Source organism: Thamnophis sirtalis, unplaced genomic scaffold (assembly GCF_051295495.1).
Source record: "Thamnophis sirtalis isolate CommonGarterSnake01/CBP01778 unplaced genomic scaffold, rThaSir2_p1.2 scaffold_1, whole genome shotgun sequence".
NCBI lineage: Eukaryota > Metazoa > Chordata > Lepidosauria > Squamata > Natricidae > Thamnophis > Thamnophis sirtalis.
Window position 1 is genome coordinate 31,087,327 of NW_028261381.1, and position 25,947 is coordinate 31,113,273.

The window sequence follows — 25,947 nt, forward strand, 5'->3', positions numbered from 1 at the left end:
AAAGGCAGAAATCCAAGGCTGTATCCAGAAGACAGCTAATTATGTTATTTGATGCTGACACAAGCCTACAAAGAGCACTACAAAAAAAAGCATCATATTGCCTTATTCTGGGATCTGTTATTTGAATTGTATGATCATAATGTGCTCTCTGGAGCCAGAGCAATCTTTGTGTGTTTTGGAAGACTTGAATGTGTTAATGGACTGGTACTCTTAAGAGAAACTATAACTAATATTACTCCCCCGAATTATAACAGCCTCGAAACTAGTTTTGTGAGTCCAAAATAACATAGGCTTTCTTTCTCAAAGTAAAACTGATGTAAACTGCTAATGGTTTTTTTTAAAGATGGAAAGTTACCTTTTGATTCCATCTATAGTGAAATAATTATAATAGTACAAAATTATTAGTTTAAATAAGGGAAAGTGTTATTTGGAATTTTTGATCCTGTGCGTTTGAGAGACACATGCCAGAACATATTCTCACGTCTAATGTGCATTTGTTGCCATTTGTTTCAACTGAAGCAAGAATATGGCATTCAGCATGTTAACTTTTTCTCTTTATCTGTGGACACCTGAGCACTAGCTTTATCTACAAGTTATCCTAAACATAATTTATCTCAAGGGCATATAAAATATCTCATTAGTTACATATAAAAAGCCACAACTTCTCATATTAGCCTGGCTTGTTGTACTAGATGTACACATCCTTTGCTGTATGTCATAACTGTTAGCATTTCATTTGTTTTCCTGCATTGAAAATCCTTTATTCTTTTGTTCTCTGGAAATTGGTAACAAAAGCCCAAACCTTGCTTATGTAATATCTCCTTCAATTTCTTTTAATTTTGTCCAGTGTGATACATCATCATCAATTAGACTCTTTCAATTTCTCAAAAAAAAAAAAAAGAACAATAGTGTTGTTTGGAAGTAACATAAATATCCAAAAAGTTTGATGAGCATAGTATAGCCTTTATTGTCATTGTACATCATGTATACAACAAAATTAACTTTGAAGAAATATTTATTTTTACCATTGTGTTTTTTTATATATATACAACAGCAACAAAACCAGTACAGAAGAAAGCTGTTTGAAGCTTCTCACTCTTTACGTTCAATGATGTTTGGCCAGGATCGTTACAGACGTCGATACTGGATTTTGCCCCAATGTGGGGGCATTTTTGTTGAAGGCATGGAAAGTGGAGAAGGTAACGAGCTAGATCTAAAAAGGTCAAGGCTTCCCCTGTCCAGTTGTGTCTGACTCTGGGGCAGGGTGGGGGTGCTCATCTCTGTTTCTTAGCTGAAGGATCCAGCATTGTCTGAAAATACTTCCATGGTCATGACTATATGCCGAAGTGCACTGAATGCTGATTGGCAGGAATTGGGCCAAGAACAGGAGCTCAGCCCATTGCACGATGCTTGGATCTTGAACTGCCAACCTTTCAGTCAACAAACTTAGCATCTTAACCTCTAGGGCACCGCATCCCCAGCTAGATTTGGGAACTCTGAAAAAAATATCCATGCTTTTCTCTGACAAAGTCTTCTTTTAGCCACAAGCTGGTATTGGTACGTCCTGGGTGAAGGACTGAATGTGCTTTTATGTGTGAACTATTGATAATCCCAAATTTACAATCTGGAATAAATTAAATCTCTGAGGAGAAAGTATCCTTACAGGGCAGCTCCCATAAGAGGGGAGGGATTTTTTTAGGCAGGGATGTCAAACTCGATTTGCGTTTGACCTGGGGGGGAGGCAGGGGGGCATGGCCAGCTCAATGTCACTTGTGTCCGGGGGGGGGGGCGTGCCTGTGGTGGCCTGAATGCTCTGCCAGCAAAAATGGTCTCTTGAGCTCTGTTTTCAGTTGCAATGGCCTCCTGGAACCTTCTGCCAGCGAAAACTGAGCTTGAGAAGGCCGCACACAGCCCTCCCGAGCTCCATTTTCACTGGCAGAGACACTGTGGATTGGTCCTTTGCTGTTTCCAGAGAGGCCCCATGGTTCAGATCTAAGCACCCCATGGGCCAGATCCGCTCCCCAGGCCTTGAGTTTGACAACCCCTGTTCTTAGGCATCACAAGGTGACATTGCTTCACCAAGGAGAGCTGCAAAATGCCCAACCTGCTGGATTTAATGGGACATGCAGAACCCACAGAGATATGCAGTCTTACAAGAAACCTGGCCCCATGCCCTTTAAAAGTGATTATCATCAACTATGTTAAAGGTATCCCAAATGCACTGTCATTAGAGAGATTAAAATTGGGAGAGAGGAAACACCAACCACTTCCTTTCTTTCCCATTTTTCATTTCCTTTTTATGTGATTCTCTCTTTTCCTTTTGCTCTTTGTGAAGAAATAGTTAATGCATGTTGACACGTGCTTAAAGAAGAAGTGGAGAAATGTGGGGATCAAGAATGAAAGCTTTCTTTATTTGAAAAAAATGGAACTGCTCCTTGAACACAGTTAATAGAATTCTGGAGAGTTTACATTTCAGAATATTTGTCAGATACTTATCTGAAAGAGTCTGGTCCTCTTTATTTCCTTTATGAGGGCTCATAGGTTATATATAAATTGGTTATACATTCCTCCACATTCTTTTATTTGGGTGATGCCTGTTCTGATACAAGTAGCAACAAGTTATTGAATTTATTGTACACATCTTTCATAAAAAAACACAAAGGGGGAAAGGCTTGATAACAAAAACTTATGCTGATAATTGAATCTACTAGCAGGATACCACCTAATTTTAAGGCACTTTATAATTGTTAATTAAAAACAAGTAATTTAAACACTGGAAACATAAATAAATTAAATAAAAAGAATTTCTCTTGACACTTCTTGAATAAAGCATAAATATGATAGGGTGCCATAGAATGGGAATTTTCATAAAAAATGGTTTGTCAGAATTTTGCTGTCAAACAAAAAAAGTCCCATTGCTGGTACTAAACCATGGGTTAGGGAATATTTCACCTGTGCCAGATACTTGTGAAACCCATCTTGTTTTTATTTTCTACATAATAGCCTTATTTCTTCATCCCTTATTTTGAAATTCTGGAAAAAATTTACTTACACTAAAAGAGTATCTTTGTATTATTTTTAAAAAAATTATTCTGTACCACTATAATAGAACAGTACTGCATGGCTTAAGGTGTAGTATAAATTCATTTCTCTTACTCTCTTATTCAGGTTTCTACAAGCAGTGAAGTATGTTTTATGTATCACAGCATGCAAAAAAGGCTTTTTCCATATGAATCCCCTTTGCGCGATGCATTTAATAACACTGTTCTGCCTCCTCCTGCTGAAGTGTCAAACATTTTCAGTTCAGATGTTAAGAGAATGCTTTTGATTGTGTTTCCGTTTCATCTCTTGAAATGAAATTGTGATCAGCCTCATACACGCTTGTTATATTCTTTTGGTTATCATTGTTGATTTTATGCTAGATGAATATCCTACTTTAAAAAATCATTCTATAAATCAAGGATATAGGGGGTTTTTTTTAGATGATAATGTGGTTTTTCAGCTTTAACAGCTGAAAACCAAACCCATTTTAGTTGTAAATTAAGTTAAGTTATTGTCTTTCTATGCCTACAGGTCTGGAAGAAATTGCAAAAGAAAAAGAGAAGCTGAAAAAGGCCAAAAATATTCATATCAAAGAAGAAATTTTTGAGACCTCTGAAGAAAAATTAAATTGTTTAAATGCAACACATTGTAATCCGAAAGAGGATGTCAAAGAGAAGGACAGCACAAATCTTTTCCTGCAGAAGCCTGGCTCTTTCTCAAAGCTAAGCAAACTTTTAGAAGTAGCAAAAATGCCTCCCGAGTCAGATCTTCTGGCTCCCAAAGCCAATGGCAGCGCAGCAAACGGGTGCTCGCTGGCCTATCAGAATAGCTCTAAAACCTCAATGTGCAGCCACCAGGCCACTTTATCACAAAGCAGCAATGAACGATCTGATCCGAATCATCTTTTTAATCCCGTGGCAACTGGGCCAGGGAAATTTTATAGCTCTCCATTGATTTCAAATGACCAACTGTTAAAGACTCTTACAGAAAAGAGCAGGCAGTGGTTCAGCTTGTTACCCAGAACTCCTTGTGATGACACTTCTGTTACCCACCTAGATTCACCAGCTGCTGCTACTTCTTCTTCATCTCTCACTCCTCATTCCCACCCTCCCTCTAAATCACCCTCACCTGTTCCATCTCCACTTATTAGTTCAGCCTCTTCACCAAGCCCAATCGGATTAAGTCCATTTGCCTTGTCACCACTTCAGGTAAGCATTTTATTCCATTTTATTCCACAGGAAGTTTCACCCTGTGCGTTTTCTACAGGAAGAAAAAGAATATGGAATGGATGCTAAGAGTATTGATAGGAATCCTGATTACCATTTGTTGTAAAGAAATAAAGTTAATTACTAGTTGTGGGCATATGAGTGTGAAGATCTTTCAGGTCTGGTTGGGTAGGGTGGGTGATGCAGGGAGTCGTAAGGAGGAAAGGAATTGGTTTAATCATCACTCTCCTTTTCTCTCTCCAGCTTCTCTTGATTGGAATTTCTTCCAAAATTGAGTCCAGTGGTTGAGTTCATACATTGTACTAAGCCCTGATATGATTTGTTTTGTTTGGGCTAATGGAATATTTGAAATCATTCTAGCTGAGCCAATCATTACAGTTTGTAAAGCGTCAATTGAGCCACTGTGACTTTTTCAGTGAACCGTACAAACTATGGCTTAGTATAGAGTATGAACTCAGTTATGGATATTTGGTGTTTCTCTATGTAGAGTTAGTATAAGTGAAACTTTACTGTAATATCCAAATCTAGACAGTTATGTAAAACCTCAATTTTATAAAAAAACATTCCAGGGGAGGGAGTTTGTCTTATTTCTGAATATCCATTCAATCTGAAAATACATTATACGCAGTAATTCCCATTATTTGTGTAATTATGTAAATTAATACAAATTGTGTAAATACCATGCCTTGTTTCAGATGCTACCTTAGTTCAAGAGTGTGGAGATTGGGACAGAAATGTCCATTACATCTAAAGTTTGTTAAATGTAGTTATCTGCTGGTACCTTTGGTGTACGTACTGTTTTCCTTAGAAACTATTTACAGAGTAGAGTGGTGGAGATGGGATCCCTGCTAACCTCTTTAAATTAGTTATTTGCACAATGTCCTGTTTCATCTTAGTAAACGTTGTCTCCAAGAAGATGCAACCATGCCTGCAAATTTCTGCCATCCCTCATCAGAAAGCATTACTGTGCATGCAAGCTCTATTCACTTCTGAAAAGGTTTTGAAAAAGAAAAAATCTATTTGTTAATTTCCCTATTATAAGCAATGAGGACATATGAAACATATGCTAGAAAATGTGTGTTTTCTAAATAAAGCAAGGGAACACGTTGGATACAAAATGGTGCCTGAGGCAATCTGAGTTGAAAAAGGCCACAATATTTTCTGAAGAAGAATTTTTTTTTGGCATGTCAATAACTGTACTATCTGAAAGCATTGTGATATTTTAAAGTGATACTGCTAATTATTGAACTAAATCCATTATTTGAAACCCATCAATTGTGGGGAAAAAACCCTTTCCCATCTTTCCAGTACTGTCTTCCTTAATGCTTGTGACTTCTGATTATGAATTCAAGTGTAACACATCAGATCAGCCCATTAATCGCTTTCTCTTTCTACCACCTTCCTTCTCCCTTACCTTCACTTAATTGCTGCTGTTGCCATGTACCACTGCAAATGGCTATGTTATTTCCCTATTTCCCTTCTTCCCTGTCCTATCTCAAAACATCTTTCTGGAAAATGCATATCATAGTTCTATTCCCAAAACAGATGCTGTCTGTTCCATGCACAGGATGGGCCATTTATGGAACTCTTTGCATATGCTTGTTATTATTAGTCAATAGTTTTTTTTTTAATCCCATCTGTTCTCTGAGAGCCGATAATGGCATATGTTGGCAGCTCTAAGAAATAAGATGGGCTAAAAAAGAATGGTTAATGTAAGGATCATATCGGTGAGTGCTACAATCAAGTGGGGATTTATACCTTTATCTGTCTGCTCTATCTTAATCAGTACACCATACTGGGGCTCAGTGTGTATTGATTTGGAATTATTGCAAGTTCATCTTCTTACTAAAAATCTGTACTGATTTTTACTGAATGAAGAGGGGCCAGCCTATTCTCCAAAGCACCTGAAGGCAGGGCAAAAAGCAATAGATGAAAACTAATGAAGGAGAGAAGCAACCTAGAACTAAGGAGAAATTTCCTAAGTTAGAATAATTAATCATTGGAACAACTTTCCTCCAGAATTGTGGGTGCTCCAACACTGGAAGAAGAGATTTGGACAACCATTTGTCTGAAATGGTCTAGGGTTTCCTGCCTGAGCAGGAGGTTGGAGTAGAAGGGACCTCCAAGGTCCCTTCCAACGCTGTTATTCTGATTGCAATTTCCTGCTTGGAGCTGTTATATAACAAATAGTTATAACTATTCAAATTGGGGTTGTTGTTGTTTTTTTGGATAGCAGATGAAGACTGGATTGCCTGTAATGGGACTTCAGTTCTGTGGATGGCCTACTGGCGTTATGAGTTCAAATCATTCGTTTTCATCCCCACTGCCTAGTATGGGGTCCGGCCTAGGACTGTCAGAGGGCAATGGTAGCTCTTTCTTGACACCCAGTGTTCCGACAAGTAAAAGCGAATCGCCAGTGCCACAGGCTGAGAAACAAACTTCTGTACCTTCTTCGGTTCTTATGGAAGTAGCCAAACCAGCTGATTATCCTAGTCCAAAGCCTATCCCAGAAGGTCAGTACCATTTTATTCTTTTTATAGGGGTTTCTAACTAATTCTAACAGAATCCTAGTTCTGTTCTTCTAGTTAGAGACTAGGACTTTCTAAAATGACCCAGTGTGTGTTTGTGGCAGACCACTGTTTTTTTGTTTGTTTGTTTGTTTTAGAAAAGAGGTTTTCTGTGGCGGCAGCAACAATGCAATGGCAATAACAGCAAGGATCTCAGCTATGCGGTAGTTTTCCCTGAGATCATATATATATCCGTGTCTTTTAATGTTAAGAGAACTAGGTTTTTGGGGTGCCCATTTCCCATATAGAATGTTTGTGTATTTTAAATCTTTCTTTGTCTCCATATTTTGATTCAGAAATGCAGTTTGGCTGGTGGAGAATTATTGATCCAGAGGACCTAAAAGCTTTGGTTAAAGTGTTGCATCTCAGGGGAATTAGAGAAAAGGCCTTACAGAAGCAAATTCAAAAACATATGGATTATATTACTCTAGCTTGCCTCAAGAATAAAGATGGTATGTAATTTAAATGGGGAAAAATCTCCAGTGGTATAATGAGAAGTAGATCTTTTAAGATTCCTTTCTAATAGCTCAGATGGCACAGAAGCAACATTAAGTCTAGGTAACCTATTAATTATGAAATGGCTAATGGACATTTTTCTTTAATAAAAAAAACACATTAGAATATAACTATGCTGGATCAAGTCAAAGCCCATCTTACTCCAGCATTTTGTTTCCCACAATGGCCAACTTGGTGTGTTGACAAGCAGAGATAATTTCTCTTTCCTGCCATGTTATCCTGCAGCTGGTATTTGGAGGCATGCTACGCAACCCAGAGAATAACAGTGGGCCTCCAAGACTAACAGCCGTTGACTGATCACAATTTTTCCAGTCCCCTTTTAAAGCCGTCCAAGTTAGTGGCCATCACCAGGTTAGGTGGTAATGAATTCCACATATTATATTATGCTGTTGTGAGGAAATACTTCCTTTCCTTTGTTCTAATCTCCTTCCAATTATTCTTCCATGACTCCTTGGCTATAGTGTTTTGAGAAAGAGGAAAAACTTGTCTTGATTTAGTTCCTCATTGCTATGCATAATTTTATAAAGCTTTCTTATCTCCATTCTCTCATCATTTTACTGAGCTATAAAGTTTCTGGAACATTCTAACCTATTAAACTCAACTGAAAAGCAAAATACATTACTCATCTATAGATTGGGTATACAAGTATATGTCTATAGAAGTAATTCAATAGACATATACCTGTTGGATTAATTGTGACCTCTTGTATTGATAAAATGATTGTTGCCATTGACCTCTTTGTTACTACAAAACACTTGATCTGAAAGTTATACTAAAATAGCCTAATCTAATTTCTAAATACAGCTGCAATTATTGAAGTAAATGAAAATGATGAAAACCAAGTAACACGAGATATTGTAGAAAATTGGTCCATAGAAGAGCAAGCCATGGATACGGATATTGCTATTCTTCAGCAGGTAGAGGATTTAGAGAGAAGAGTGGCATCAGCTAGTTTGCAGATCAAGGTAAAATCTATTTCAGTAAAATCTGTATTTAGTAATTATTGGCTAAAGTGCTAATTCAAACATACGAAGAGTAGATTTTCTAAAGTTAAGGATTATTCTCAGTAATAAAAGAAATCAAAAGACTTTGAAGAATGTATTAATATTACCTGGAATGAAATGATTTCCTCTTTTCTTATGCAGTGGGCTTTATTTTTATGGTTGGTTAAATGTTCAGAGGAAAAACTAGGAAATGGGATTTTAAAAATATAACTCTTTTCATGAACCAAGACACCAACTACACACCTTGAGTTCTAGTCCCACCTTAGGCATGAAAGCCAGCTAAAGATCTGGGGCCATGCTCTCCCTCTCTCAGCCCAATCTACCTCACAGGGTTATTGTTGGGGAGAAAATAGGAGGAGTAAGAAACATTAGGTATGTTAATATTGAGTTATTTATTTAAAAATAATAAAGGTGGGATAAAAATAAGTCAGTAAATAAATATTATGGAGGAAACATGACCATCGTAGATCTGCAAGTCCTCAGCATCATGTAGTAGAATTTAATGCAATATTATTAAATTCAAAATAAAGCCTCTCTGGGATCATACTTCAAATTTGCATGCTTCAGGAAAACATTTGAGTGTAGATTTAGGATTTTTTTTGTCAGGTTTTGGAGTGATGGAGACCAATAGCATCTATTTTTCTTTTTGATTTTAGTTTTATCTTTACTGGAAGATAGACTAGTATATTGCAAACAGCATCTTTCCCCTGTGTGTATGGAAGAATTGCTACACAAGGAGTGCAACTTTGAGCAGTTTATTTTCTGTCTTGTATGTCATCCACATAGCTCCAAAATGGCTGCTGCCACTGAGGACATAGCTTGCAGCAAAAGCAAGTTCTCCCCTATGTGAACATTCGGGTTCACATGGTGGAGGAAGAGCTTGAGGGAGGTCAGCAGCCCACCATGGAACTGCCCTCCTATCTGCCTATGGGACTCTGGGCGCCCCTGGATCCTTCTCTGTATGCCAAACAGAGACTCACCCAGCAGCCAAGCTTTTCCTTTGCTTTTGATTCTAGCAAAAATAACAATCTCCTGGATCAATACTCCTATCAGAAATTCCTGCTGCTGTCTTGTCTTAGTGATCTTGCTCTAACCTCCATGTTGCTGGACAGTAAAGAGATAGCTGTGTTACCCAACAAGCACAGAGGTAAAAGCAGGGAGAGATGAAGGAAAAATTCCTCTTTTTGCATCTCATTTTTCCGAAAGTAGCAGCTGCATAGCAATCACTGCCCCCACCCTCATATGCAGGCAGCAAATTTGCCGGCCTTGTTTTCAAAGTGCAGCAAAAAAGATTACTGTGGAGACCCAATTTTCTCTTTTCCTCCCCTCTTGAGGATGGGGGCAGGGGAACACATTATCATGCAAGTGGGAAAGAGCCTTTGATTTTGCATGCAAACAGAATAGTAAGTTCCGCTGACGAAGAGCACAAAGGCTAGTAGCTCTTTGATTCCACCTACGTTCCCCATTAGTCATGATGATCAACATGTGACTTCTGGCATCATTTAAAATTTGGGGGGGGGGGATAAACATATGTAAATATTTGCATTTTTTTCTTGGGGAATTAACAAAATGTGCAATATGAAGGTGTTACGTATCACATATAATTAATGTGAATTAACCTTGTTACTGTGAGTCATCAGAAATGATTACAGGGTTTAAAAAAAGAAAAACAAATTAAAAATCTGAAACTGGGATTTGTGCCAGTTGTATATTTTCCACAATTGCAGATTATTTTTTCCTCCCAAAAATGTAACATGAGAACTCTGATTTAAAAATCAATGTGTGTGGTTGTCTTCAGTAGTATAGGAAAGAGGGGGGGGGGGGGGAATCAGCTCTTGACTTTTTGAGAACTTCTGGAAAGAGATGCCCAGTTTAGGGAGGTAAACAAATGATCCCTCCATTGTCCAAACTGAAATGGTTAACAGTGCCAAACACATATGTGCACAATTTTGTATTAAAATGTAGGGTTGGATGTGCCCTGAACCGGAATCGGAAAGGGAAGACTTGGTATATTATGAGCATAAATCAATCACTCCATTGCACAAGAAGCGTGATGGTGATTGTGTTGGTGGAGAAGAAAGCAGTAGCAGTACTCTAGAACGGAAGAGCGACAACCCTCTAGATATAGCTGTAACCAGACTCACTGACTTGGAGCGGAACATAGAGCGAAGGTATCTGAAGAGCCCCTTAAGTACCACCATTCAGATCAAACTGGATAATGTGGGCACAGTTACTGTCCCTGCTCCTGCACCATCCGTTAGTGGTGATGGTGACGGGTAGGTTATTGAGATTAACTTGAAAAATTATTGTGCTTCTTTGCTAATTGGAGCCTATTTTTTCCTATTGTGTGTTTATCTATGTATCTTCTCGTATGTCTCTGATCCATATGGACTGCATTTTTTATGCATGGTGCTGTGCAAAGATTTATTTATTTTATTTTATTTTATTTATTTTTCTGTTACGTATGTTAATCCTGCAAAGTTATCTTATGGTTGTGATTGAGCTTTGAGGCACGTAGCCACAGTCTGTGCACTACATCAAATTTAGTTGCTTAAGCCTTTATTACCCTTATTGGCTGTGTATGCTTTTGTCATTGCTTGGCTTTCAATGTGACGATGATTGTTCCACGTTCAGAAACTGATGAAAATGGATGTGACCTGCTTAATTTCTCTATATTTCAATGCAGAATGGAAGAGGATATTGCTCCAGGGCTAAGGGTATGGAGAAGGGCATTGTCAGAAGCTCGCAGTGCTGCACAGGTAGCTCTGTGCATTCAGCAGTTACAGAAAACAATAGCATGGGAAAAATCTATTATGAAAGTTGTAAGTGTTATGAACTGATTTTTACCTATCCTATTTTCCTCCTTTCCAGATACCTAAGTTGATAGCATTGTCGCTGCATCCCAAAATGACAATTAAATGGCACTTTTACGTGGATCAGATACATTTTTGGAAAAGAAAAATAAAGGGTCCTCCTGTAGCCCAATTCAGTATTTTGAACTTCCATATGTCAAATAGCCTTTCTGCTGGCATATTTTGAATTTCAGGGAGTTTCTTTGCCTCTCCCTGGGAGGGGTCTCGATGCAAATTAATCAAGTGACGCCTTCTGCGTTGCCATAATGGGGGTTCTGGGTCAAAAACTGCAATTAAAGGCTTTTTCAGAAAGATGAGATGCAAAGTACATGCTTTAAAGAGGTGCATGGCTTCTTTGCATGCCTACCCAATACAAGGGTATGTGCGGATTGGATGCTGTACAGCATACAAGCTGAAATGTCCCATTTCCGCATAGAAGTAACAAATTAACAAGCACCGCTATGTTAATTGCATATTCATAAGTGGCATGAAAATGCATGTAACAGATTTTGCATGAATCCTGGGCATCAGATTTCTGAAAAATGAAGCTTTTTATGCTGTAGTAATCAATGGGAAAAAGTACTAACAAACAGTGAGTGTGTCACTCTCGAAATAACTCTCTCTCTCTCCAACTTGCTACAAACTTTCAAACTTATTTTTTCACTGGTGATTGTGATATGTATGTTTCCAGCACATTATATTAATCTAGTTTGCACCGGAATGATTTTCCATTAACATTGGAAATATTATCATTTTATAGGATGTTTCTTCACTAAAAATTGGGGAATAAAGCATTTCCTTCCAAACTTTAGGCAAATATATATTGGAATGAAGATTATATAGATTGTCATTAATAGTCTTCAAAAATGAAATCTTAGGACAATTGTGACCCCTATTTAGCTCTTGGGCTTGAACTGTCCATACCAAATTTACATCCTTCTTAACCAGCAAGCAGTAAGCTCAACATTATCCACACACTTTTCTTGATTTAATACTTTCTCTATGTAGCATTAGTGGAGCATCATATTTTTATTTGAATTCCACATTATCACGAATTGAAACACAAATATGGCACAATTGCAAATACAAAATATACAGTAATTGGGAATCAATTTTCAAATTGCCTTCGTAATTCCTCCCTAATTGAGTTGGTTGGGAATTTTGGCTTAGATAAGATCTCTAAATTCAATAAAATTAAGGAGGTGGAGGTAATTATTTGACTGACTATGTATTTATTTCTCTACTTCTGCTGTAAGTGCAATGGTCCATTAATTTTGGACCAGTTAATTTTAAAGTGTTGCTAGAGTCTTCATAGCATGCTGGTTATCATGTTCCAGTGGAAGATAACTGAAATAATTTCTCTGTATTTTAGTACTGCCAAATATGTCGAAAAGGAGATAATGAGGAACTACTGCTTCTCTGTGATGGCTGTGATAAAGGCTGCCATACATATTGCCATCGGCCCAAGATCAGTACTATTCCGGATGGTGACTGGTTTTGTCCTGCCTGCATAGCAAAGGTAATATGAATTGGAGATAAATCTGTATATTTTTTCCTTCAGCTGACTGCCATCTGATTATTATGCCTAAACTACAAGACACGATAGTTTGCAATTTATAAATTAATATATTGACTACTCACAAATGTCTCTGGCGTACAAGAGAATTCACCTCTCTGACATTAAGCCAGTCTAATACATGGAAATGTAGAAGTTTATGAATGAAAGACTAGAACTAGGATGGCCTGCTCCAGGCACTGCATGGATCTGGATGGCTTTCTACAAGCTGAAACTTTATAGCAGCTCTGTTGAGTCCTTGATTCCTTCTGGCTAGAGATACATGTATTTTATGTGCTTGCTTCCAGTGGTTAGAGTCCCTGCTAGCTAGCCTCAGGTGGCTCCTTAATGTACCGAGGACCACCAGAAGTTAAAGTGGCAGCCCCCAGTGCTCCAGGAGCATTGGAGGCTGATGAGGATGAATAATGGATGGTAGCACACATTCTTGATGGGGTGCGGTTGTCTGGGAAGGAGCAGGTCTGCAACGTTTTGGTTCTGCTGGACTCAGCTATTGCTTAGATTGGGAGGTGAAGGTCATAGCCAAGGCAAGCTTTGCCCAGTTTCATCAGTTGAGACAGTTGCAGCCCTATGCAGAGTAAGAAGAGAGTAACCTATGTCTGGGTCACCTCTCATTTGGTCCACTGCAATGTTCATGGGAGTTATTTTTGAGGATGGTATAGAAGTTTCAGTTGACCAGAATGCAGCCAACTGCAGGGTACTGATATGCGCACATTATAGCTGTACTTTGGTTCCTTCACTCGTTTCCTATGAGCTTCCAAATGGAAATCAAAGTGTTGATATTGGCCTTTATAGCCCACATGATTTGGCAACACAATGCAGCTTAGGGCATGTCAAATATTTCAACTTTCAATTTCCAGACATTAGGGGTCTCAAAAGTTGTGGCATGCCTCGGGGATTGTAAAGATATTTTGGTTGCTTTAATATAATTTAGATGTGTTTGGTAAGAAACTACATAAATATCATAACTTTTTAACATTTTTTATGTTTCACGCCTTTCCCCTTCAGTTTTGATCCATCTAACTGAAACATCATTGGAGAATCTGCTTGTAGTTCCCCACATATGTGAAACAAAGGAGTAGTGGTTAGATCCATGGTTAGATGTTTATAGGCATGACCTTTCTGTGATTGCGCTTACACTTTGGAGTAGCTTTCTACCAGGAAATGTTATCTACCCCTACTTGCTTTCTGTATGTTGTTAAAAACAAAATTATTTTGAAGAGTCTTGATGGTATGAGTTGGTGTCATTAGAGCACGTAATGGTTTTAGGCATATTGCAATTTGACTTCACTTAGTGTTTCTTAACCTCCCACTTTTCAGGGCAATTTCTTTTGCAGGACTCATCCTTTATTATCAAGAAGGTATTGAACCAGTGAGTTTATTCTTTCATATCTAAGTAAAAGAAGTTAAAACTGAACTAAACTGCAACACCATCCTAAAATACATGCTTTTCTTTATTGCCACATCGTTTAGTGAAATTTCTAGCCTTGGTGTCAAACTGATTGAATAATGTAGGATAATCAGAATAGTTAAAATGATTAATTTGAAAATGGAGAAAAGGAAGTCTGATCAAATCTATTGAACTCTAGACTTGCCCTGAATTTAAGAAAGCACATTTCAGTAATTTCCAAAAATCAAGTTATTGATTGTGGCATCCAAAAAATTATATATGTAATCTCCATGTATTTCTGAACATCACATTTGAACCTTTCTTCCTCTATAGTGTATAAGTGGAAAGCACAATCACAAGCATAGAAAAGAGAATCATTGTCCTGGTGCTTCACTGATTGTTGTTCCAAAAGCTCTTTGGAAAGGTATCGGGCTCCTGTGAGGTAGAGGAGTTGCACAAGTGCCTATTAGAAATTGGCTTTCCATTGCAGCTGGTTCCGAATATACAGTATCTATTTCCAATTTACCAAGGAGAGGATTATTGTGTGTACAGGACTGGTAGTGGGATGAGTGGCCTTCACAAAACCTCTTATTAACCTCGACTTAAATTTAGTAGGATCAGCACTACGGTCAGTACTTCATGTACCTGGAATTTTTGGATTGGAAGAGTTGAAACGTTCCTTGTTACAAATTCATCTCCAGTGCTGTTCTTTCATCCGCATGGTTATATCGTCATGTGCCATGTTCTCACAGCATACAAGCTTTAGCCTTGAAAAAAACTGCTGTCCTAAAAGCATCTGGTTCATAACTTTTTAAAGACATTTTTAGGAAGGTTCTGCACAGTTAACTCCTTTTTGTGTGCTTAGCTTGTGGCCCTCTTCAGATGAAAGCAATATTGACAAAGCCACAGTGATAGGTATGGACCAGGTTTGCTAACAGAAATAAGTACATGTTTGCTCTGCTCTTATTGGTTTCGTTTCTTCTGATACAGGCAAGTGGTCAAACTTTAAAAGTTAAAAAAAATCAGATGAAAGGGAAAAAAAGTAATGAACACAAGAAAAGCAAGAAATTCCCTCCAGGGGTAGAAATGGAAGATGAGGACTCAGCATCTGTAAGCAGCTCTGTTAAAAAGGGGAAAACGGAGTCCAAAAAGAGAAAAATCGAAGACAGCATTTCTGTTAGTCCATCAAAACAGGAAACACTCTCCCCTGTGAAGAAAATGAAACGTGATGAATCCAAGGACTTGGCTTTTTGCAGGTATTGCTTGAGTGCATTAATTTTAGATTTTATCTGAAAACAAACCGAGACACTCAAATGTGACAGGAGCTGTTTAAAATTGACCCTGCCCTAATCTCATGCAAAGGAAAGATCTGACAGGTCCCAACCTAAGAACAAAACAGATGAATGGAATGAAACTCCACTTCTACTTTCCCTGCCTTGCTTCCTCCTTTCTGTTTTATCTCATGACTTTTATTGTCTTATCAATGTATAAAATAAAAATAAAAATAGGAAATTGAGGGAAGGAAAAAGAGAGGATTAAGAAAATATGAGGTACAAGGGAAGAAAGAAAAAAGCATTGACTTCTGACTTTTTTAGACAATACAACAACAGTACAGCCTCACATTTTTACATTTACACATTAATATATAACTAATTAGTCATTTCTATAACAACAAATCTATCTAATCAGCAAAACCAAAATTGAAGTTTCATTTTTTTTCATCACAAGCACAAAATGCAGAAGTGATATCCAAATTTAAAAAAAATAATTAAACATATTATCTTCTTTGAACAATCAATTTAACCATTTCTGCTTTATCTTCCTTGTTGTGGAAGTAATATGTATTTCTGTTTGCACTTAATAATCTTTATAAACCATCACCATTTATATTAACTGTATTAACACTGTATTCTTTCAGATTCTTTAACCGTGAAGAGAAAATACTTTTTTTCATCCATTTTAAAACACTAAACTCTTCTTTAAAAACATTTCTAAAATCAAAACATTCTAATACATCTTTTTTTAAATTTCCTCTTCCTCTTATATTTCACTTCAGACCAATAAAATTTCAACTAACTCCAATTATCTCATAAAATTTAGATCACTCCCTTCAAGCTACTCTTTTGGAATATTTTTTCTTCTTGTATACATTCTTTTAAAAATTCTAAACTTTTCTTTAAGCCAATACATCTTTTTAAACTTTCTCTTAACATAGATGCTTTCAAATACACGTTCAATAATATTTTACAAACTTTAGGAATTACTTTAGCATTATATATTAAAAATACATTTTCAAACCTTAGATTAAGACTTTCTTTCAATTACAAATATCAGATCGATAAAATCCATCCTCATTCCAATTGACTCATTAAGTTTAAGTTACTTTTTCCAGCTTGTCTTCATGGAATAAAATGTTCTCCTTCTCTGCAATGTTTGTCAAGTAGTTATAAGCTTCTCTTTTTCTCAAGGATTTCTCAACCTTGTTAATGTTCATGAGGAAAGAAAGTCCTTTCAAAAGTTGCAGATTTTCTAGGAGCTCTTTTTTCAATTGTATTGGGAGATTTATATTTAAAACATTATAATAAAAATTGGTGTTAGGTTTTTATTCCAAATTTGCAATCAATTTCTCTGCATTGTCAGCTACAGTACTTGTGAAATTGGCTCAGTGGTTTAGTAACTTTCTACATATATTTGCATCTCTGAAGTAGTTTGAGAAGTTTTTTTTAACATCCTTGGAGCATAACTGATCTTTGAAGTGATGGATTTCATTTAAAGATTTTTCAAATACATCTCTAATAATTTGCTCCTCTATCTTCTTAACTTCCTCTTTTGTCAAAGAGTGGCTTTTTTGTAAGTCACTTAAGAATTGCTGGCCAATCAGGAATCATAAAAATTGGAAAGTTTTAGCCACCCATAGCAAAGCAGACCAAGCTACAGATTATTAAAAATAATGAACTTCTGCCCTTATATTTCTCCATCAGTTTGGCTTTTTTTCAAGATACTCCCCACTTCTTTATTTTAGCTTGCCTTCAGCAGCCTTCTTCCTTGTTGTTTAATAATGAAGAAATCCCCAAAATGGCACAGAGCTTCATAAAGGAGTGAGGCTGTGGCTAAAGAGAGCCCCTTTTATCTTAATAAATAGTCCTTAAAATGATTAAGAAATGAAAGGCACAACTTACTGTCCATTTGAAAAATAAATTTCAAAGCACTTGCTTCTTCAACAAGGAAGTCTTTGCAGCCCCTCCCCCTCAGCTTTCGGCATGCATGATGCTTTGAAGCACAGCTCCTGAAGCTACCTGCAAACCTTTGCTGTATCAGAGGATCTTATGGGATAATTCTCAGACTTTCCCTAATCCAGGAGAGTCATATAAACTAAAGGAAATGTCAGTTCCTCCTATTGGTAAATTGAAAAAGCCACAATCCAGGGAAAAACCCTTCAGAGATCCTTCCTTGGGTGTGTCATCAATTGCCCATCTTTTAGTTACCTAATATCCCTTCTGTTGTCAAAATGTGACTGGGAGAAACAGGTTTTGATACAAATTGCAGAAAGTTGGGCAGAATTCAGTGCCTCTTATTCACGTGGCGATTTTGGTCTCTCATATCTATACAGCTTCTATAGTATCATTTTCTTCCAATTTTGGTTTTTACCATTGCTCTCTGTCCCAAATATTTTCTAAAGATTCCTCTCTGCATCAAATGAGTTTAATTGTAGCTAATCCCTTAGTAAATGTGTTACTTTTTAATGTGCCCTTTGACTTTTTTTTATTGATACTCATTGCAACATGAGGTGTAAAATAGTTGAGAACTGACTTGCGACTTTCTTTCTAAATATTTCTAGTGTGCTCCTGTCTGAATTGGAAACTCATGAAGATGCCTGGCCTTTCCTACTTCCTGTAAATTTGAAACATGTTCCTGGTTATAGGAAAGTTATTAAAAAACCGATGGATTTTTCTACAATTCGAGAGAAGCTGAATAGTGGACAGTAAGTAAAAATCAGAGGAACCACAGAAAAGAAAAAAGTGAAACTTTAAATCCACTTTGATTAATTAAAACCCAGGTAGTGTCTGATGTCTAATATTTTAGGTGCTAGAACACCATAATGGTGAACAGTCAGGGCTGGCAAGGTGAGTAAGTATGTAGTACTAGTAGTTACACTGGCGATTGAAGCTTTTGTTGTTTCCTTGGGCTTTGTGTATCAGACTATTATCCAGTAAGGAACTACATTGCATTTGCTAGCTTCTGCAAGCATCTAAAGTGTGATGAGTCTTAGGACCACCATCAAAGAACATTTACCCAGAGTCAGGAAAAATGGTCAAATGGAAGAAGTGCAGAATGGGTTGTAGTGTTATATTATGTGTTATATTATTATGCTTTGGAAGGACATGGCATAGTGCTTGGGGCTTAATGGAGGAACAGCAGCAGGAGGAAAAGAGGCAATAAGTATATGCATGTATCCAGAAAGCATATATATGCATTTTTTTATAAAAAGAAAAAGAAAAAAAGCTTTGCTGGATCACATCAAAGCCCACATAGTCAGATATGCAGCAGTGAACTAAATGCCTCTGGAAAGTCAAGAACGTAATAGGTATTGTTCCACTTATGCTTTATAATGTTTCATATTATAACAATATAGCCATTGAAAGTCTTGTCCTGCATGAATTATTCAAAACCAATCAATTAATTTACCTAGCAATACAAGTAGCAACAGTTACTATAAATCACCACATGATGAATTTTCTGCTTTTACCATTCACATTTAAATAAAATCAGAATATTTTTGCATTCTCTTTTCAATCTCTTCTGATTTATGCTGATATTCATGGTTCTAAAATGATAGGGAGCACATTTTAGTAGTATTGTGAGTTCAAACTTTCAAAGACCATCAGTCTGTGTTCATCTTCAAGTTAAAAAATGGCTGAGAGTGGAGGTGGGTGTTTCTGTTTTTTTTTTTTTTTGTTTTTTTTTTGCCATTGGCAGTTTTACATCCTTTATATCTGAACTTGCATCAATCTACATTTGTCGGTTTGGAAATCAAAAAAAGCCTCTTCTGTGAGTGGCAGTATGAAGCAAAATGGTAAAAATGGAAATACAGTAGTGAGCACACCTGGCTACAGCATTTCCATGGTATTATAACCATACATCTTCATTCAGAAGAACTACAATTATGGTGGCATGGCAGCCAGGTGGCAGGGCAACAGATTTTCACACAGAGGCCTTTCTGAATGTAGTTGGACGCTATTATGCTAAACCTGCAGTTCAGTAGCCCTTCTCAAAAGTCTTGGGGGAAAAGTACGTGAAGATCAATAATAAGCAATCTTGCACCAATACCAGGACATTAGAAGCATTCTAAAAAGCTTTTAAACTTCATTGAAGAGACGGAGTGGAGCAGGAAGATTGATTAGAAATAGCAATAAGGCCCTCGTTTCAGGTTGAAATTAAATACTGAATTTGAACGCAATTGAAGATCGGCAAGGGGTGAGGAAGTACACACAGACACACACACACACACAGGCTGAAAATAATTCACCCACTTTTTCTTTTTTTGATAATGATGTTGAACAAAGGACAAATGTGCACGGCGTTTTATGTGGCATGGTTTTGGTTTCATGGAAACTACCAGTAGATGGAGCCTGCTGGTGGTGGATTAAAAAGACCCCTGAAAAGACCTAACTAATTCTGGTTTCAAATTCTAATACTAGAAATGAGATACTATTAAACAAGGGTTTGTTTGTTTGTTTTAATTAAAAGAGTTTTTTTATTTTTAAACAAACATAAACAGACAAAACAAAACAGAAACATAAAATCATCTTCCATTACGAACAGTGTGTCGATTGATTACAAGGTTTTTGTGCATTCTTTCCATAGTCCTCACTTATCATTTATATAAAATCACACACACACACACACACACACACACACACACACACACACACACACATATATATATATATATATATATATATATATATATAATTTTTATATTTACAACATTTCTGATACCTTTCATTTCTGTTTTTTTAATCTAACCACTGATAAAATAAGTCCCATATCCTATAAAATTGTTTACCTTCTTGTTCTTTAATTTCAAATGTCAATTTACACATTTCAGCACATTCCATTATTTCGTGAATAACTTCCTCCTGCGTTGGTATTTTCTCATTTTTCCAATTTTTAGCAAATACAATTCTAGCTGCTGTTAACATGTTTACAATCAAATATTTCAGTTCTCTATTGTATGTTTCCAGTATAATTCCCAATAAGAAAATCTCTGGTTTAAAGTCTATATGTTTTTGTATCATTTTTTCCAATCAATTGTGGATTTTAGTCCAATATCTTTCAGCTTCTGTGCAAGTCCACCACATATGGTAATATGAGCCCGGTATCTGATGGCATTTCCAACACATTTCCGATTTATTCTTGAACATTCTTGCTATTCTCGTCGGGAATAAATGCCACCTGTAAAACATCTTATACAAAATTTCTTTATATGCTGTTGACATTGTCATTTTATAATTTTGAGACCACAGTTTCTGCCAATTCTCTAAATCATTCCCATATCCATATTTTTCCCCCAAGCAATCATAGATTCTTTAACTTGTTCTTCTTCTAGCTTGACCTCTAACAAATATCCATATAGTTTTTTAATTACCTTTTCATCAGTACCTGTCAAAATTTTATCTAAGTCAGTCATTTTATCATGGAAATCTTCCATTTTAAAATCTTTATGATATCTAGAATGTATTTGCACAGATGAAAACCAGTTCATCTTTATGCCTTGCTGTTCCAGTTCTTGCATAGATTTAAGTTCACTCTTTGCATTCAATATTTCACCATATCTAACTGTTTGTTCCTTTTTGTATGTTAATTGGATATGAAAATGCTTCAATAGTTGATAACCAGACTGGAATTTTTAAATAATGTTGCTTTTTAATCTTCTCCCAATTTAACAACAAAGTCTCACGTATATAATGTCTTCTAAAATACCCCTGCGTTTTAGTTCCCAACTAAAGCATGCCATCCCAACAACAAATCATGTCCTTCTACAGTTAGTAATCTAGAATTTCTTAATGTTATCCACTCCTTGACCCACATCAAACTTGTTACCTGGTAGTATATCTCCCAATTCGGTAGGCCAAATCCTCCTCTTGTTCTAGCATCTTGTAAGAATTTTAGTTTTATTCTTGCCTTCTTTCCGTGCCAAATATACTTCAACACTATCTTATTTAATTCATCAAAGTATTCTTTCCCTAATCTAATGGGAATTGTGTGGAACAAATATAGAATTCTGGGTAATATATTCATTTTGATTGTAGATATTCTCCCTATTATTGATAGATAGATTTTCCCATCTTGACAAATCTGTCGCGATCTGCTGTTTATGATAGATAATTGTTCTCTTTAAGTGTACTGCATCTTGCTGTCAAGTATATCCCCCAATACTTAACCTTGTTCATGACTTGAATCTTCAAAACTTTCGCCAATTCTTCCTTTTGTCTTAATAGCATATTCTTTGTCAAAATTTTCGTTTTGTCTTTATTTACTTTCAAACCTGCTACTTTTCCATATTCCTCTATTTTTTCTATCAATTTAGGTGCAGTTTTTAGTGGATCCTCTAAGAGGAAGACCAAGTCATCTGCAAATGCGTGCAGTTTATATTCTTCCTTTTTTATTTTCATTCCTTTTATGTCTTTTTCTTCTCTGATTTTTCTGTTTAAAACTTATAGTGTTAGGACAAATAACAAAGGGGATAATGGACAGCCTTGTCTTGTTTGTTTGTTTCTTTATCAAATTTATATGCCGCTCATCTTGCAGTTGCCACTGTGATTGGATTTAAAAAGGGAGAAGCATATGAGACCAAGTTTGAACTAGATCCTGAGTTCTAGTCCCACCTCACAAGGTTGTTGTGGGGAAAGGAGAAGGAAGAAAGTGTATTATATATGTTAGCCATCACCTTGAGTTATTTGTAAAATAATAAAGATGGGATACAGATAGATAAAAATATTGCTATGGGGAAAGAAAGCAATCTGAAACACACTTAAAATTTCAGAAATTGAGCTTGAAGGTCATGCTGGGCAGTGTGACAGCACAGATTAGTGTCTTTACAAGCATACCCTGAGAGAGATAGTATATACGTGTGGATTTTATGAGTACTCTTTTAGTTTCTTTTAAAACAACTGAAGTTTTAATTTATTTTAAATTATGCAGTGTTTTGAGAGTCAGTTTGGTACAGTAGTAAAGATATCAGACTAGTCCCGCCTTGGGCATGAACTCTGTTGGATGACCTTGGCTCTGTCACTCACTCTCAGCCCTAGGAAGGAGCAGACAAGGGCAAACGTCTTCTGAAAAACCTTGCCAAGAAACCTGGAGGGACTTGTTCAGAGAATCAGACATGATTTAATGGGGGGGGGGGGTGTTAATATCTGTGTATCCATTATATTCCCCCTAGAGCAGAGGTTGGTTCCTACCAGTTCGGACCGGTTTGGCCGAGTAGGTAGTAACTCGGCTGGACACGTGCCCAAACTGGTTCTATCTTTGGCGGCGCCATCTTGATTTTCTGTTCTGCACATGTGCAGAACAATCTTCATTGAAAAAATGTACTTTTTAAACCTTTTTTAATGTTGTGCGCATGTGCAGATCTTTTAAGGGGCAAATTGTAGGTGTAATTTATGCCGGCAGGAACCCACCCCTGCCCTTAAGTTTTCTTATGAGTGTGTTTGGAAGTCAAGCCCTTTTATGAGATTGATTTACTCCAATAAATATGAACTGGACTGCAGCTAAAATTTACACTTGCCACTTTTGGAACACATTCATAGTTTTGAAATGTTGTAAGCTTATGTTTTTCATTTGTTTGATCATGCCACATCTATTAACTATTTATTGATGCTATTAATGAGACCAGGTGGAAGTACAGGCAGGCCTCTACTTATAATCACAATTGACCCCAACATTTCTGTTGTAAAGTGAGACTTTTGTTAAATGAGTTTTGCCTCATTTTAAGACCTTTCTTGCCACAGTTGTTAAGTGAATTACTGCAGTTGACAAGTCAGTAGCATGGTTGTTAAGTAAATCTGGCTTCCCCACTGACTTTGTCAGAAGATTACAAAAGGTGATCGCGCGACCTTGTGACCCAGCAGCCATCGTAAGAATGAACCAGTTTGCAAGCTTCTGAATTTTGATCACATGATCAATGGGGATGCTACAAAGGTTGTAAGTGTGAAAAATGGTCATAAGTCACCTTTTTCAGTGCCATTGTAACTTTGAATGGTCACTAAATGAACTGTTGTAAGTCAAAAGACTACCTGTATAAATCTCTCAGAGGCATTTTTAAATGAATATGATTCTATATAAGATCAGGACAGATCAACCTGAGAAGGCTTGCCTGGGTAGTTGCTGTGAGTGGCTACTGACTTAATGGCGTAGGATCAAACAAAGATATTATTCTACAAAGTATGCTACCATTGTAGTAATATTGTATTAAAATTAGACTTTATTGCTTACATAGAAACGTGCAATGGTTGGCTTTGGTAGAATATGCTGATTTACAGCATCGTCCGATTTTAAACAAAATTTCTCCTTAGCATGCATTTTGTTTGTATTTTTCTGTTTTAACTCCACATAAAAAGAATGCTGTGTTTGTTTGTTTCAGGTATCCTAATCTTGAGGCTTTTGCTATAGATGTCAGGCTTGTGTTTGACAACTGTGAAACATTTAATGAAGATGATTCTGACATTGGTCGGGCTGGCCACAACATGAGAAAACATTTTGAAAAAAAATGGACAGAGATTTTCAAAGTGAGCTGAAGTGATCACAGTCCAACATGTTTTCTTCTCTTAAATGAGGACAAATAAGACCAGCAATGTGAAGTGTATTTACATTAAAGTACAAGGCACATGCATAACTAATGACTGTTTTATTTTTCCTTAAGGGATCACCGGGAGTAGTGCTAATTCTTAAGGTGTCACTCCTTCAGTAACCATGGCCCTTGGTTCTTGGTTTGTGTGTTTTATCAAACTATTTTAGGTAGAACAGGGAAGCACACCCAAATAATTTAAATGTAAGGGGTGTCATAGTGCAATAGCAATTTAAAATATATCAAAACGCACTGAATATTCAACCACCAGAGCTCTAGTTGGGGAAAAAAGTTGTATTTCCCCTTTCAATAAATATCTATTTTTCATTTTTTTTACTTTGTAGTTTATTTTTAGTAAATGTATTTAATTTTATGAATTATTTATGATTAAATAGCATCCAGACTCTTCGTTTTCTGTGAAAAGGAAGAATTAAGAAAATAAAATAAAATAAAATTGCTTTAAATGTTGAGAATAAAACAAGGAATGTTTTAAAATTTAAAAAAAACAAAACAAAACAAAGCCAAGTAAAACTGTTTACACTGATGTGCTGTAAAAAGCACGAAAAATTAAACTTTACTGTAGAGTTACAAGTACATTTATATATATGTTGCTGCATCACTTGTGTAGTTAAATTGTATTTCAAAACAGTGAAGAAAAAAATGAAACATATGTATATACTGTTCATTATTGTTTATATTAAGTCTTGTTTTAAATATGTATGATGTGTACATATTGTTTGCAGACATTGTTTATGCCTTAGAAAGGACTGTAGCATTTTATTTTAGTTTTAAGGTAATTACAGCTATATGGCTTGTACAGTAAGTATCCTCTACCAACACTGTGGAGTCTCCTTAATCTTTGTAGTGCCTGCCTTTAAAACAGGGTGTAGGGGATATTAGTTTTCCATTTTTCTATTTTGTTATATAATTTCAAGCCACCAGGGCCTCAAATTTGAGTATAATCATTTGTATCCATGTGGAATAAAAATGTGACAATTTCTTACGCACACAGTATTTTTTCATAAAAACATTTCCCTCCATTTGCCTTGCCACAGAAACAACAAAAAAAGGAAAAAAGAAGAAAAAAAATTTGTAACCACTGTGTTTTATCTACTGTGTGTTGTGGTGGCCTGTTGGAGGCAGATAGATCAGACTTTTTTTTGTACCTATGTAAGAGTACTTGAAGTTTCATTTAAAACAAAATGTTGTGGAAAAGGTAGCATTTTTTTTTTAGGAGTGTTATTTTTCACTAGTATGTGTGGCACGGATACAATAAAAGACTGTTTTGCAAACCAGTTTTTTCTCAGTTATTTTAATTCTATGTTGTTCAAACACATTTTAAGAAACCTGGCATTATTAGCAACATGTTTTTTTCCTTGAAAATATGAATGGAAAATGTACTATATAAAATGTTTGAGGACAAAACTTATCTTTCTGGGAACAAAACACTTTTGAACATACTGGGAGCTTATCTTCTTCTTTTTAAATAAACCAGAATATTTTGAGTCTTTCCTGGAACATTCAACCCCCAACATGCTGCCTTTTGTACACTACTGTTTTTGTAGGAGAATCAGACCCACGGCTAATGGCCAGATTGCTTTGGATATACATTCAGTCCGGTGTTAAACCAAAATCTATTATTTCTGGAATGTCAGCCTGGAGTTATGAAAGCTATGGAAACTACCTGAAGCTGCATGAATATCATGGTAAAATTACTACAAACAGACCTTGTGTTTAATAATAATACAGTATATGTTCTATTATATACAGTGCTTTTCCAACTCCTTTTTTCTACCTAGTATAATAGAAGTTTCCTGAAATTATCATTGATACAACAGGAGGAAAATGATCTACAGCCGTTCCAGCCTGACATTGTTGATTTCTTATGCCTGGTAGGAGAACCATAGGGCTTTAGATTCAGAAGGCT

The 25,947-nt window shown here is 36.4% G+C and overlaps 1 protein-coding gene across 26 annotated transcripts in view; it reads left to right on the forward strand.

The window, feature by feature from the left end:
- Positions 1-25,315, forward strand: part of BAZ2B (bromodomain adjacent to zinc finger domain 2B) — a 244,363-nt gene extending 219,048 nt beyond the window's left edge. For 17 of the 26 annotated variants that reach the window (XM_087710070.1, XM_087710002.1, XM_087710016.1 and 14 more), the window contains 11 exons: positions 1,055-1,199; positions 3,574-4,250; positions 6,502-6,781; positions 7,132-7,287; positions 8,156-8,316; positions 10,321-10,631; positions 11,042-11,177; positions 12,580-12,726; positions 15,161-15,426; positions 18,009-18,152; positions 23,817-25,315. In XM_087710070.1, coding sequence (XP_087566196.1) covers positions 1,055-1,199; positions 3,574-4,250; positions 6,502-6,781; positions 7,132-7,287; positions 8,156-8,316; positions 10,321-10,631; positions 11,042-11,177; positions 12,580-12,726; positions 15,161-15,426; positions 18,009-18,152; positions 23,817-23,970 — 2,577 coding nt within the window. In that variant the 3' untranslated portion in view covers positions 23,971-25,315. The remainder of the gene's footprint in view (positions 1-1,054; positions 1,200-3,573; positions 4,251-6,501; positions 6,782-7,131; positions 7,288-8,155; positions 8,317-10,320; positions 10,632-11,041; positions 11,178-12,579; positions 12,727-15,160; positions 15,427-18,008; positions 18,153-23,816) is intronic. The other 9 variants (XM_087710010.1, XM_087710031.1, XM_087710092.1 and 6 more) reach the window with 3 other exon arrangements.
- Positions 25,316-25,947: the final 632 nt, after the last annotated feature.